We start from the raw sequence: 15,019 nt of genomic DNA on the forward strand, positions 1-15,019 counted from the left end.
GAGCAAATGCGGTTGTATCGTAGAGCTTGGCTGTAGACAATGGATCATGTGGTGTGGTCTGGATGAAAGCTGGAGACATGTAGGTAGGCATAGCGGTCAGTAGGTTTCACAGATCTTGGGAGACAGGCCAGTCCTTGCTTACGGACAGCCCCCCAACCTGAAGCATATACTCATCAGCAACCACACAACAGAATCACTAACCCAGGAACCTATCCTTGCAACAAAGCCCGTTGCCAACTGTGTCCACATATCTATTCAGGGGACACCATCATAGGGCCTAATCACATCAGCTGCACTATCAGAGGCTCATTCACTCACCCCCCCGCTGTTCCTCAGCTGTTCTTGTCAACTGCTGGAAATGGCCCACCTTGATTATCACTACAAAAGGTTTCTCCGCCCCCCGCTCTCCTGCTGGTAATAGCTCACCTTACCTGATCACTCTCTTTACAGTGTGTATGGTAACACCCATTGTTTTATGTTCTCTGTGTATATAAATCTCCCCACTGTATTTTCCACTGCATGCATCCGATGAAGTGAGCTGTAGCTCACGAAAGCTTATGCTCAAATAAATTTGTTAGTCTCTGAGGTGCCACAAGTCCTCCTTTTCTTTTTGTAAATATAGCAGGCATTTCCTTATTTATAGGGAAACTGTTTAGTGAACTCTACAGCTACCAGCTTTGGGGTAATTGCTGTTCATCTCCTTTAACATAACTCAGCAATATATTGAAAAAAAGTCTATTCTCTTTTACTGTTTTCTACTCACTTCTCTGAGGAAAGTCTTGTCCATAATAGCATGGGGCTGTAGGTTAGGACAAGTTTACTGTTTAACAGCTGATTTTGCTGCCTTCTCTAAAATACAGTCATAACGGAAATGCTCCAGACTGAGCAACAAGTTTCACCTGAGTACTTTTTTAAAAAAAACTGTTTCTTAAATTACCTTGGGTTCGCAGTTTGTGGTGCCCTCTTACATGAGCGAGTGTGACTTCCACTGCACTGGGCTGGACACAGGGCCCTCCATGGAGCCCAGCTCTGGAACTCTCTCTCTCTGAGGAGGTCAGCAAGGGTCCACATGAGGCCTTTCAGGTTGGGTCAATTGGTCTTTACTCATTTTGTCTTCCTGCGAGTTACACTAGCTCATTCTGGTTTTGTCATTTTATTTTGTTTTATTGCTTTGCCCTCCTTTTGGCCAAGTGACTGTTGCTCACTGGGTTTTTGGGACCCAGTTTCATTAGAATTGTTGTGACTTTTATACTTTTAAACAAATGTGCTCATGCTAGAGATGGGTCTGAACCAAATCACAGCATCTGGACTTCCCCAGTGTAGTTCCAACCCCAAATGTTCAAAAAACTTTAATAAGGCCCTGAAGTATCACGAACTTTAAAAAAACAAAAAATGTGGGGGGTCTTTTTATTTGTCTTCTATTTTTTGCACCTTTCAGGAACACTCAGTACATGTTTTTAACATTTTCTCTGCAACCGCAACGGGTAGAAACTTATTTTTAAAAAATGAAACCTGAGCTTCTCTCACTCACTTGCCCCCCGGCACCGGGCGATAAGTAAAACATCAAATATTGTGAGACTTGCAATAAAATGACACGAGTTGATCATGCTGCTTTCCTGAACTTTGGGGTAGGTTATATTTGGCTCTGAGCTCTTTGGCTCATGTCCAAGGCTAATTCATGTTTCAAAGTGCTTACACAGGTCACAGGCACTTCTCAAACGTTACATGGGGGAGGAAACCGAGGGCTTCAGCGTGCAAACGTTTGCTACTAACTGTAATAAGTCGGTTTGTGGGGCTACTTTGCAGTGAGTGTGTCCAGGATTAGGCCCCCCAAGATTGGCTAAAACAGAGGAATCCAACAGGCCCCCCTCCCTTGTTTCTTTTGGCAAAGACATTTCCTAGCTGTCTCCCATGTCACACAAAAGGAAGCACCCAATCTGCTTTGCAGTCATCTCTCAATACATGCATGCTATACAGCAGGGATGGGCAAACTTTTTGACCCGAGGGCCATATTGGGTTTCAGAAATTGTATGGAGGACCGGTTGGGGAGGCTGTGCCTCCCCAAACAGCCAGGTGTGGCTCGGCCCCTGATCCCATCCAATCCCCCTGCTTCTCGCCCCCTGACAGCCCCCCCAGGACTCCTGCCCCCTCCAACCCCCCCCGGCCCCTGACCACCCTCTGAACTCCTCTGCCCTCTATCCAACCCCCCTTCCCCGCTCCCTGCCCCCTTACCGTGCTACCTAGAGCACCAGTGGCTGGCAGAACAGGCAGCCGTGGCGCCCGGCTGGAGCCAGCCACGCACCGCACAGCTCAGAGCACCAGGTCAGGCCAGGCTCTGCAGCCCCGCTGCCCAGAGCATTGCACTGGCGACGCAGTGAGCTGAGGCTGCGGGGGAGGGGTCGGGGGCGAGCCTCCCAGGCCAGGAGCTCAGGGGCCAGGCAGAATGGTCCTGCGGGCTGTAGTTTCCCCACCTCTGCTATACAGCAAGCAACCCCATCCTTCCTCCTGGGCTGCAGGCTGGGATCCCAGTCTGACAAGAAGTAATGAAGAGACTGAAATGCTATACAGTCCATGCACAGTGTAGCCAGAAGCTCCTAAAGGCAGTGGTCATTGTACAGCATTCAGATGTTTGATTCCTTGCTGTTACAGAAAGCATTCACTTCATGATTATCATCAGGCAGGTACATATGCTGAGTCACAACTTTTGACCCTCAGTTTTGCATGACAGCCTTATGTTGCGTGGTGCTAACATTCCTTTTTAATTAGTGGACCGTTAATGATAAGGTTGTACGGAGGGAGAGTGCTCCTTTTAACTCATGAAAAAAGATTATTTCATTAGTTGTTAAAGTTCCCTAAGTGCTTTAGAGCCCCAGTTCAGCAAATCACTTAGGCACATACTTGACTTTAGCATGTGTGTCAATGAATTGGGGGTTTGTAAGAAATTATATATGTTTGTAGTGACCGAGGGATACTTCTCTTTATACTACAAGGCCTATCATTCCCAGTCTGTTCCAGAAAGATCCTTGCCTTGATCTTTTCTTACGGTGCTTTTCATGAGACTCTGTATCAAACAAACATTAGTAGCCCCTTTGGGGTGCTATATGAATGTATAACACAAAGCTTGCTTTCTTTACTTACATGTTCAGTACGTCATGTGAATACAATGGGCCAAATCCTAATCTTAGCTACACTGGGGTAAACCAGGAGTAAGTCTCTTTGGGCCTAATCCAAAGCCCATTTTCCATTGACTTCAATGGGCATTAGAGGCCCTTTTACATCAGAAGGAGTCATAGCAGTGCAAATGTGAGCGGAATTTGGTCTATCACTTTCAGAAGAGACAATCAGAGAGAGGAGAAGTACGTTTTTATGGTTATATTTTGAAAAAGGACTAAGGCCATATACCACAGATAAAGTGATATAATCTAAGACCTACAGTATGTGCTTACAGCCTGGAATTAACAGCTCCATGCTCCTGGTTATTTTTAGATAATGATGCCATTCCCAACAGCTTCAAATTGTAGTGCTTCTCTAAGATATTTGAGATCTTCACCGCCATAAGATCTATAATATCAATGACAGCTGTGTTGTGCGTGCAGCTCACATAGCAACTGAGCACAGCTGTCTGCCAAGGAAAGTTGGCTCTGGTTTCTCCCATGACCATTTATTAAATCAATGTTAAAAACAAAAGGAGTGAGGTGGGAGGGGACAGTGCGAGAAAGTGAGACCAGATTCCTTGGCGATAATACATATAAAACTCTCTTAATTGACAGCACTGGGTTTATTTTTATGATTATTGCTTCCATCCTTGGAATAGGAATCCAGAGTCTGTTACTGGCAGTGCTAGAGCTATTGGGGAACGCCAGTGCTGTATCCACCAATTGGCCTACAGCTGTAACAGTAATAGAAATAATTCCCAGCATTGTTGATAAAACCATATTAAATCATATGTGGCTTCCTGTTCTGCATCAACTGCTGCTTCCTCATGTGAACAGTAACTGTAGGAGCTATTACTGTACAATGGAATTTTCTTCCATTCTGTCTGTGAACAAACAAGTATTTCTTTCCCCCATTTTCCTGCTATTCCCAAAGGCAAAGGTTTTATGATCACTTACAGCTAGACTGGCACCTCACAGGCTGCCCTGAATATTTATAGTTGCATTGCCCGAGTAGTCACACTTTTTCGTTCCCACTTCTCCCAGCTCCCTGGCGCAACTCAGCTGTGCTGGCTGGTGTGTTAAGGAAGCAGAGCCCTGGGTGCACCTACTCCCCTCCAGCCTGTCAGTTCCTTGGCCTTGGTGCAGGAGGGGGAGCAGCTCACATAGAGAGGCTGCTCTGCCATCCAGGTTGGAACCTGTGACATGGGCAAAGGGACACTTTGTGCCGCCGATTTCTCTGCCTAAATAGGCTGATTCACAATTGAGACCATAAGAAGACATTTAGGCAGCCTGTTTTGTGCAGTATTTTGATAGATTGAGAGACTGGGCAACTCAAGGCCTGTAATAAGAAATGGAGGTGTTCATGTTTAGGATACTGGTCCAGGGAAATTCATCACCTGCTGGCTTTCTGGAGGTCTGTGTGAAATGACCTCCATCCAATTTACATGTGTTCATATCTCTAACTCATCAACACAACTAGAAGTAACTGGCATCTTTATTGGCAATCTCAGGAGAGAAGCACAGAAAATGAGCAGCCTTTAAATTACTGCAGATGGATAGTCCAGGATAGGGTTGGTTAGGCAAGATGAAGCTTGGACTGCCATTGCTTGGGCAGTATCTCTTTTGCTGGCTAAGCAGTGCTTCCCCTCCAGAGATTTCAATCAAGCTCTTTTCATATGTGCTAAAATACACTTTTAATTTTCTTAAAGAGAAGTAGTTTCTGTTCATGCCATGATTCTGTACGTAGCCAACATAACTCATTAAGCTCTCATACAGCTTTGCAGACTTGAATCATGGGGGCACTGATCAAGGCCTCATGTCCATGGCTGTGTGAGAGAGGAAAAAGATAACCAGGGCATCAAGCCAATTCTTCACTTTAACAGACAGATCACATCTTTTACTTCCACACGGAAAGCATCTGGGGAGGAGAAAGTTCCTCAGTTTAACATCTTCTCCATCTGTGCATTAGCAGCATCGAGCCAGTCCACTGAGCATAAACATGATTTGATTATTTTAAATATAAAAGAGGGGCTAATTAGTGCAGTAGCTTACTGAATAAGCCTTTCACTTCTGGAAAACCTGCGTTCAGATCTTACCTGTGTAACAAGCCATATGAATTCAAACTTCTCTCTAGTGGATGTATTTATCTGGTGCACAATTTGTAGTCTCTCATCAGAAGACTCCAAAGGACTGCAATAGCAGCAGTCGAGTTTAATCAGCAGAACTATTTATTTACTTTTGCCTGGTTGTGCAACTGATTTCTGTGAACTCCAAACTCAGTTGAAGAAGAACTCAACAAGAAAGCATTAGAAATTTTCATACATCAACAAAAGCTAGATTTACAGCTTGGAAATATGAATGACACAGTAATCAGATCCACTTTTATTAAAAAAAGTCGCAATAAAATTTCTTAGAATTCACAATCTTAACTTTTATAGCTGCAATATTTAACTAGTACATAACAGAGTCTCACATATTTACATTATAACCCTCTCACAAAAATAGCCAGGTGGTACTACTGAATAATGTTTCCAAATATCAGCCTTAACATTTCAGCATTTCCCCCAACTGAGCCACTGTCTATGCTCTTAAGCATTTACAGTATGTACTAAAGCAAAATAAAAGTTTGTGCCTCTTGATTTCAGGCAAATCCCTTTAAAGATGATAGTTCTCTGACTCCCATATTTTTCAAGAGATATAAAGTGCATTAAAGGGGGAGATGTATGCATAATAAAATAACAGCAAAGACTAAACTAACAATTGAAATACATTTGCAATACTGTACAGAAAATAAAGCTTAGACAAATGTCTTGCTTCACAAACCACAACTGCATTGTATAGGCAGACAATTCACAGCTAGCAAAGAATGCTTAATTAAAAATTGTCTATGCAAATACCACCATGTAATTCCTTCATGGTTTTGCGTTCGATGTTTCACATATCAAAGTGAGGTTGTTTGGATGATAGAAAATTTTCTTAATGCAGAGGTGAAGGGGTAACTTCCATTACAGCAAACATTGTAGGCTCTGCAGAAACGGATTGTAAAGCCAGCTAAGGAGGCTCACTGCAAAATACACCTTAATCATAGCAGGTCTTCAGCAAAACAAAAGATACATTTTGCGTGTAGGAACAACAGATCCTGCTTCAGCTTTTAGGAAGGTATGAGAAGCAGGATTATGCTCTAATTTTTAATATTTCACTATTATAATACAGTTTTCTAACTGGAAATCATTTCAGTAAGATATGCAGGTCTTTCTCTGAAACACAAAATAAAATACACCACGGAGTTAAATATTTTATTTTTTCCTTTTTATTTTTTTTTATTGGCATTTGCTGGTACTGGTCTGCTGGAATATACATCACTAGAGAAACCTGTGGAGCCATTGCCGGAGACCGGAATATTTTTGCTCTGTTCATGAACCACATGCTAAGTGGATGCCACATTTATTTTTTGTTTTTGTTTAAAAACTATTTTAAATAAAAATAATTATTTTCTGGAAATGGATGGAATGTATATTTTGACAAGTACAAAATCATTTTCAATGTTCACTAAATACAAGGAACATCTCGCTAAAAAAGTAACAACCCCTCCCAACCCCTATCCCCTCTTTATATTTCTAATTATAAAATGGTACAGCCATTTCAGGTAACTAACATAAAGCAGGAAGTAAGGATGGGAGTATGTAGACATACAAAACACTGATATTTCACAACCGTAATAACCTTTTACATTCATAGCAAAGAAGTATGTTGATTTTGATGCCTTTTTAAAAATCATAAGCAAAAACGTTCTTTCTTCCTTTTTTCCTGCATTCACTCCACCGAATCACAAAGAACATATCTGAGAAATACTGAGTTTTTTTCAGGTGAAAAGTTCTTTCATTGGCTTTTCAATGAAACTTCGCAGCATCCTTAATGCACCTTCCCCTTTTACGTTGTTTTTTAAAATATGGACCACATTTTCAGTTGCTGAAGAACCAGTATTTTTATTGGCGACAAAAATTCCCAGTTCCTGAAGAATTAGTATTGGTTGTAATGAGTAAGTCCTTTGAAAACTCTAGCTGGCAGATTAGAAACTTGCTGCAGAGGGCGCTCCTCTCCCTAACTATCCACTTCATCAATCAATAAGTACCATCTGGTACATGAACAAATTCCAGACTAAAGTCCATCCGGTGTTCTTTTTTCAACTGCAAAACTATCAATTAGTTCAGGCAACAATGTGCTAAAATAAAAGAACCAGTTGTGTTGGATCAACTGCTGCTATTAGAAAAAAGTTCACTAAAGTAACAGTGTCACCCTGTCCTTCCTATCTCTTATAAAATATTTCATTATTTAAATTATTACTCTAAGCAAACCAATTAAATTCTTTGACACTAATTGACCAATATATGCTTAAATTCTTTGGCTCTCTAAAATAAATTAGTCAATGCTCAGTTTTCCTTAACAATCACGGTGTTAGACTGTTGGCCTCATTAGTGTTGATATGAGTGGTTAGGTTATCCTGAAACCCTCAAACAACAAGGGCACTATCTTTTAGTGAGCATTTAAACTGCATTATGTTGTAGACAAAGAAGACTCCCTCATTCTTGTTTACATTGAGGTCTCTTTGCACTGCCAGAGTGGTGTAAAGCAGCCTTAGTGTGAATTAAAAATCAGGCCCTATATGTTGTACAGGCCAGATCTAGGGCTGTGGGTAAACTTCATATAGCACAAATCAGGGGTGCTATACAAAGTTGGCAAAGAGCTCACATTTCCACTCTCATGAGTTTGTTGCTATTCTGGGAAGATTAGGGCTCTTGTGATGAGTTAGAGCAACCTAATGGCTGCTCTAAGTTATGTTGGCAACATCCACCTGGGCAAAAAATGCAGCTGAGGATTGGTGTTATCCTGGCCTTGCCACCGTCCCTCTGCAACACAGAAAGCAGAGAGAGGGGTGGGCTAACATAACATAACATGCATTGTCATTGCAACACTGACCAATCGTCAAGACCAGGATTTGCATCCTGTGTTATATAAAAGCCTGTGCCCTGATCATTGCCTTTTAATCACAAATTTTCCTGGCAGAAGTAATGCAACGTACATTAAACAGAGAAAATTCATAGGGTTGCGTGTCTGAAAAGCTATACAAACAAATTACTGCACTCTAACGTTTCTACACTGAACAGAAACTGCAAATAAAATCCATATTCTGGAAAATCAGTAGCTGAGGTTTGCTAATTAAGGCCACATGCAGGTGTAAAGCAGTCTGCAAATGCTTCTCAGGGCAAGTCAGATCTGTTTGAATAATTGAAGAATTCATAATTAGACAAGATGGTTTTGATTCAGAAGAGGAGGAGGGTGAATAAAACAACAGAAACCCGAGATGGGCCTAAACCAAATCTTGGTTCCTGACACACACAAACTTTGGGATAGTTCAAATTCCAATCTGGATCTCAAGTCTGTTACTTGGGTCCACCTCTAGCAGAAATGAGACTATATCACTAATTATTCATATAGCAAGTGACAAGTTTCTATTAAAATACTAACCTCTTACAACTGCTTCCTGTGGGCTGGATCCACATCTCACTGAAGTCCGTGGAAAACCTCCTATGGAGATCCTAGGTCCACCTCCTAACAACACTATCACCTTGGTGATAGGAACCAAGTCCTTCTCCTTGCTTGCCCCACATACGAATTCAGTAGTTTTCAATTAAACTATTAAACAATTTAAAAGCTATTAAATTAGCTTTTTTGTGTCACTATCTCTAACTCAAAAACTAACTAAATGTCTATCTCCCTCTGTTTTCATTACAATTAATTCTTAAAAATCGTATCATTCTGTCTGTGCACATACACATGAGAATTCAATACTGTAGAGACCAGGAAGATGAATATCAATTTATTCTGTCTACAAATTATTGACCTATGATCAACCCAGTCCCTCCCCGCCACGTTCTAAAACTACTGTAAATCAGAAAAAAAGTAATATTTCATGCCAATTTTTCAGCCCCTTGCAGAATGGGTGAGTCAGGAAAAATTGATGCACAGCTGGCACATGCCCCATATTTGTGCTCACAAACTAGCATTAGCATGTGTAAACTGGGTAACCCGTGAGTGCATATTTTTTCCCCAAGTGCAGGGTTTTGTCCATGCACATTTTCATGGTTCATGCACTCAACTGGTCTTTTGGAATGTAGCTTAATTAAACCCACAAAAACCATGAGAAAATCACAGTGTGGGCTCTGTCTGCCCAAATTCACATCTTCAACCGAAGAGTCTTCAGCTTTCCTAAGTTACACAGCTGCAGCGCCTGCTGCTTATCCAAAGGAGAAACTAGCCCCTCAGTAATAATCTCTGCATTACATGGCTGCCCAAGCTTGGCCGTTCCCCAGAGGTGAAGTCACAGTCTCTGATCAGCTCGATGGCTTTTGGGAATGTTGCTGCAGAATACTGAACAAGCTCAGCAACTGTAAGACATTTTAAAGGGCTGCGTTGAAGGTATTCTTTGGTATGAAACTCATCCGGGGGAAGCCGAAGATTTCTCACCATTCACCCACATTGTGAATGGGAAATCAGAGGAACACTCAGTTGGATGAAAAGAACAGCAAGAGAGGGGAGAAGCAAGAGGATTCTCTTCCCACAGTAGGGATTTTCTTTACTTTGGCCTGGTCTACACCTAAAATTTACGTTGACCTAGATATGCTGCTCAGCGGTGTGAACAGTTCATGCTCCTGAGAGATGCAGGTAAGCTGACCTAAGGCTCAGTGTAGACAGCACTAGGTCAGTGGAAGAATTATTTTGTCGACCTAGCTACAGCCTCTCGGGGAGGTGAATTAACTATAGTAATGGAAGAACCCCTTCTATTGCTGTAGTGAGTGTCTACACTACAGCTCAACAGTGATACAGTTGCAATGCGGCAGCTGTAGCATTTCTATTGTAGACACCTTTAAAGCATTGATCTGTCTCCCCAGCCAGTGACACTGTGCAGGAAGTTACTCTAGTCCTAGGAGTAGCTAGTAACTCCCATGGGCTTTGCAGCACCAGCAGGTATGGCAGTGGTGAAGAGAAACAGACAGTAGATAGAGCGTTACAATCTGAGGGAGGAGGATTATTTCCATGAACACTCCACTTCCTTAGGGCAGACTGACTTGTTTTTTGGATAGGAGGTAGGCTGGCTGTACAGCCAGCATCTGAGGCCCAGAAGTCAATGGATATTCAGTGCTGGAGTGAGCCTTTAATACTGACCCCCAATATTAAACATAACAGTATGCAGGAATTACAGGGAGGTCCAAGCAGGGGGTAATCTTGCATAATATTCCCTAATCTTTCAAGTTCTTACATACATGCTTAATTTTACTCATGTGCGTAACCTCATTGAAGTCAATGGGCTATTCCCATGAGTAAAGTTAATTATCCCTATAAATATTTGTAGGATTGCGGCCTATATGTATTACAGTATACCTCCGCACAGAACGATGAGTTATACAGAGTCAATCTTAACACTAACTTCAGTGATTTTGTGGGTTTAATAACGCAATGTAATAATTTTTCAGCCAAAGATTCTCAAGGTGCTTGACAAATTTTAAATACAAAGAACACTTTATCAATCAGGTCCTGATTTAGGAAAGCATCCCCATTCACGACATGGACTTAGCTTTAAACAGACCAAATCAAGGGGATTTGAATACATTCCTAAACTTCAACATGTGCTTAAGTGCTTTCTTGAATAGGGATGAATTTAAGTACGTGCTTAAACGCCGACCTGAACTGTGGCCCCAATGAAGTGTAACTGCTCTGGCAGGCTTAGAACAGTGCACAGAACAACAGCAGGTGGAATTGGGGAATTAAAAACTGCAATTTGGCCATGACACTACAACCCTTGTGAAAATGACCAGAAGGAGGCCAGGCCTCAGTTTTATATCTGACCGGAAAGACGGCACATCCTTGAGCATAGCTACCTCTAATGCTATTGCTGGGTCAGTGATTTAGCACTGACTAAAAGGTTAATTTCCTGCTCCAGTGTGGGTTTTCTTTCATCTCTCACTGAAGTACTGACCTCACCTGCCTTACTGTTGGGATCATCCCAATATCAGATGGCTAGAGATAACTGGTAATGCTCACCCTTGACATTAGTTTAACAAAAGTTTTGTAATACAATAAATGCTTTGAGACAGCTCCACTGCAATCCACGCTCCAGCATTAAGGATGATTCGAATTGTTCTGTCTATTAGTAGTCTGCAAATATTTTGATGTTAAAGGGTCACACTCAACTTAAACATCATGTTTCTTTCTGAACATTTTTTAACTTATTCTTGATCCAAGTAACACCTAAGACGACTATAACTGGGAGAGATTAGTGAATTTTTTCTCTCTCTACTTCATCAGCTTGTTTTCTTTGTGTATTGAGAGCTCTTTGTGTATAATCAGTTTCCTTATTTCCCCTGTACAGCCAATTTAGGTGAATTTCATCCCTGTGCAGAAGGCCTATGCATCACTTACATTCCATTTCAGCATTATTTCTAGAGCTTAAGTGGGGGTTATGTGCTGCCTTGTGCCCAGGGATAGTACTTCACCCTCAATCAGTCACATTCCCCTGAGGTTAGTGTGGATCTTTCACAGAGAAACAGCGAACAGAATAAGTTAAAAAAATCTGATTATAAAACCACAAATATGGGCAATGGTGACCCAAAGCAGCTGAAGAGTCCGACGCAATCTTTAGCTTGCTTTTCAAACTGACTAGATTTCCAATTGACTGTGTCCCTTTAGTAAAACAAAAAGATATATTTTAAAAACTGTAACAGTGTGTGCACCGGCCACACTTTTGAATTGTTATTAGCTTGAGTTATTTTGCCGAAAGCTCCTAGTTCACTTGTGTGGACTAAGAATACTCAAAATTTCATCTACAAAAGGAATTGTTTGAGTCATAACTGGACAAAAAAAGAGTCCAGCAAACTCTCTCTCTCCCTCCTCTCAGCCCCATCCTATAATTTAAGAAAGAATCAACCAGCTTTTAAAAAAAATATTGTGAAACAAATTTCTCCTAGTGTAAGACCTCATGTGCCATGTTTCAACAGGGAGTAAACTTTTATAGTTAAAGTATATATGCCTGAAGAGAGGAGATTAAAATGGCAATGCTGAAAGAACATAGTGGCATTTTGAGATTCTGCTATAATACAATTAAGTGAAAATAGTTTTCCTTTCCTTGCAATTTGTATCTGAGCTGTGTGCTGTTGATTCTACTGACCTGCTCAAGAGGGGGTAATGTGATTTAAATCTTTTGACTGTCAAAAGAAAATGTTCCCTCTCTTATAAACAACAAGCTGAAAGTCCTCCTTTGCACTTGACTATTTTGATTGAATCATAAAATTGCCACCTGAATAATTAGCAATAAGTAGCACCTTTCTGTAAGTTATAGTTAAAGACAGGCTAGTAATAGTTAAAGACTTCGGTTTTGGCATTCATATGACGACTTAATTTTTAATGTATTAGCCAGAAAAAAAACTGAATTCTTCCACTGACATTTTTTTCAGGTTCAAATATACCAGTAATTCATCTCACTCATTGTATTGCCACATTCAGAGGTCTCTAGAAAGCAGTGAACTGAAGATTCACCTAAATCCTTGTGTTTGCTAACAATGATGTGCAAAAATTGCACTTAAAAATATGAAGGTAAACAATTTATCCAGCTGCTCTTGGGTTTAACTATTTATTCTGGAAATTGACATTGTAGTCCTCTTTGCAGTTCAGACCTTTTCTAAAATTATTTCCATCAGCCACAAATACCCACATGAAGATTACCAAGCGCTCTCTTGAAACTGCTCACTCATTGGTCTGCTAATTTTTGTTTTTAAATTTAAGGAAGTACCGGATTTTAAACTAGATCTTGTTTTCCAGCTACTGAACAAGGAAGTCACAAGGAAGGCCATTAATACCAGAGGCTGTTAATGGCAGAAAATATAGCAAGGACAGGAAGAAGTTTAGTGCCATTAATTTTTCTCTCTTACACGTTACTGTCTGTGCATGTAATCGAGCTCTGTAAGTGGAAGCCAACATAATGCAGTTTCAAACAACAAGACATCAATGTCAATTAATTGAGGGCTTCAACTCACATGGGTAAAGGCTTCTTGAAGATATAATCTCCAAGACTCACTTTAAAGGTTTTAAAATCTTAAAGAAAATAGGCTTCATATTAATACAGAGTGCTGAAGCACTGTTTCTTTTCAAAGCCATGCATACTTCATGCAGAAATGTCAAGGCAATAATAAATCCTGGAGACAGATCATGAAATGATCAGAGAAGAGGAATTCAAACTTTCAGACTGAACTCTTGGAAAAGCTGGGATCAGTCAGTGAAAAAAAACAGTGTCCATCGATAATCAACTATAAATAAACATCATCTTCTTTTTAAAAAAAAAACAATGAACAAGAGTAGAAAACACTCAAGCTGTCATTTCAATTGTACACTTACGAGCCACTGAAGAGGTACAGGATTGCTTTTAAGCATGTGGGAAAACAATAAGCTTTCATCTTCCACGTGAACAAAATAGACACATGTAGATGATAAAACTGCATCCAGGTAGACACAGCTGTTGCTATTGCTTTTTCGTGACCATCTCAGAATGGAGTGCACTGGATTGATAGTGTTATAGAGGGTGTGTGTGTGTGTGTGTATGTGTGTGTGTGTGTGTGTGTGTGTGACTGGTCCAAATTCTAGAAAGCTTACTCTGTCCCTGCCCCTCATGCCTACCCTTTAGTTTAGTAGGGTTTTCTGCTTGTTTTTCAGGATTTCACCTCTTCGCAGTCTTGGTCAGTAGAAAGCTCCACATCAGACAGTCCCACCTCCATCGCCATAATCAATGATATATCAGAATCACTGCTGACTGCTGGCTCATGTTCACCTGGAAGAAGACAAGAAAAGGGACTAATGTTCAAGTCTTTATGTCAGTTTACCACAGATATTTAAATCCAGAGATAAGCCCACAATCTAGATCCAAGCTTTCCCAGTGTTTGGATCCTGGAGTCTCACTCTATTCAATCTCTAAGATGTTTTTAAAATCAATGAACTCCGGCCAAGAGTGAAGTAAGGCTAAAAAGGGCCTTGATAACAAAAACTTCTGCCGGACTCTTCCACTTCTGAAAAGGTTCCTGTAGAGCTGCTAGTCTCCATGACCTTCCTGCTATTCTACTGACACTTCCTCCCAATATATATCCGCTACCCCCATTTCTCTCCTGCTCAGTCTTCCAGGTGTACTCTGGCAGCTCCAGACCCATCAGTCCCAGGGTTTCTACCTTAATTCACCTTGATCCCAACTAAATTTGAAGCAGATCAATTAACCTTCACCTGATCACCTTATGCTGTATGTTTAGGAAGTTCACCACTTTTTTGGTATGATCCTGCAGCTCTTACTGTATATGTATTTCAACACTGATGAAGCCAATAGGAGATCTGCACACCAAAAGACTGCAGGATCAAGCTAATATTATTTTGAGGACAAATAAGAAAACCATCATGTCCTGGTCTTGGGGGGAGAGGGGGAAAAGAGGGAGGGGAGACTTCCAGGGGCAAAAGGTCACTTGGGTGGCCAACGCCAATCGACAGTATGGATCTTTTGCAAGAAGGCTGCTGTTTCATAATTGTCATTGTAAACAAACAGATTTGACAGTGTTTCACTGTTATGATACAGTGTAGTTAAAGTTGTGGTAGTTCTTCCTTTCTAAACTTCATTTCTAGAGCAGATGACTGAACCACAGAATCTGAGCTAGACTGAAATTTAAAACAAAAAGTCTAAAGGTGGATGTGAGATTGTCATGAGGTCATGAAATGATACCTCAATCAAACTACAAAAGCAAAAAATACAGTATGATTTACCCTAAAGTAAATGAGTA

At 40.9% G+C, this 15,019-nt stretch overlaps 1 protein-coding gene across 1 annotated transcript in view; it reads right to left on the reverse strand.

Moving 5' to 3' along the window:
- Nucleotides 1-7,474: 7,474 nt before the first annotated feature.
- Nucleotides 7,475-15,019, reverse strand: part of RNF150 (ring finger protein 150) — a 187,677-nt gene continuing 180,132 nt past the window's right edge. The window contains exon 7 of the mRNA XM_074950904.1: nucleotides 7,475-14,031. Within this exon, the coding sequence (XP_074807005.1) occupies nucleotides 13,913-14,031 (119 nt within the window). The 3' untranslated portion in view covers nucleotides 7,475-13,912. The remainder of the gene's footprint in view (nucleotides 14,032-15,019) is intronic.

The sequence above is a fragment of the Natator depressus genome, chromosome 4 (genome assembly GCF_965152275.1).
Source record: "Natator depressus isolate rNatDep1 chromosome 4, rNatDep2.hap1, whole genome shotgun sequence".
NCBI lineage: Eukaryota > Metazoa > Chordata > Testudines > Cheloniidae > Natator > Natator depressus.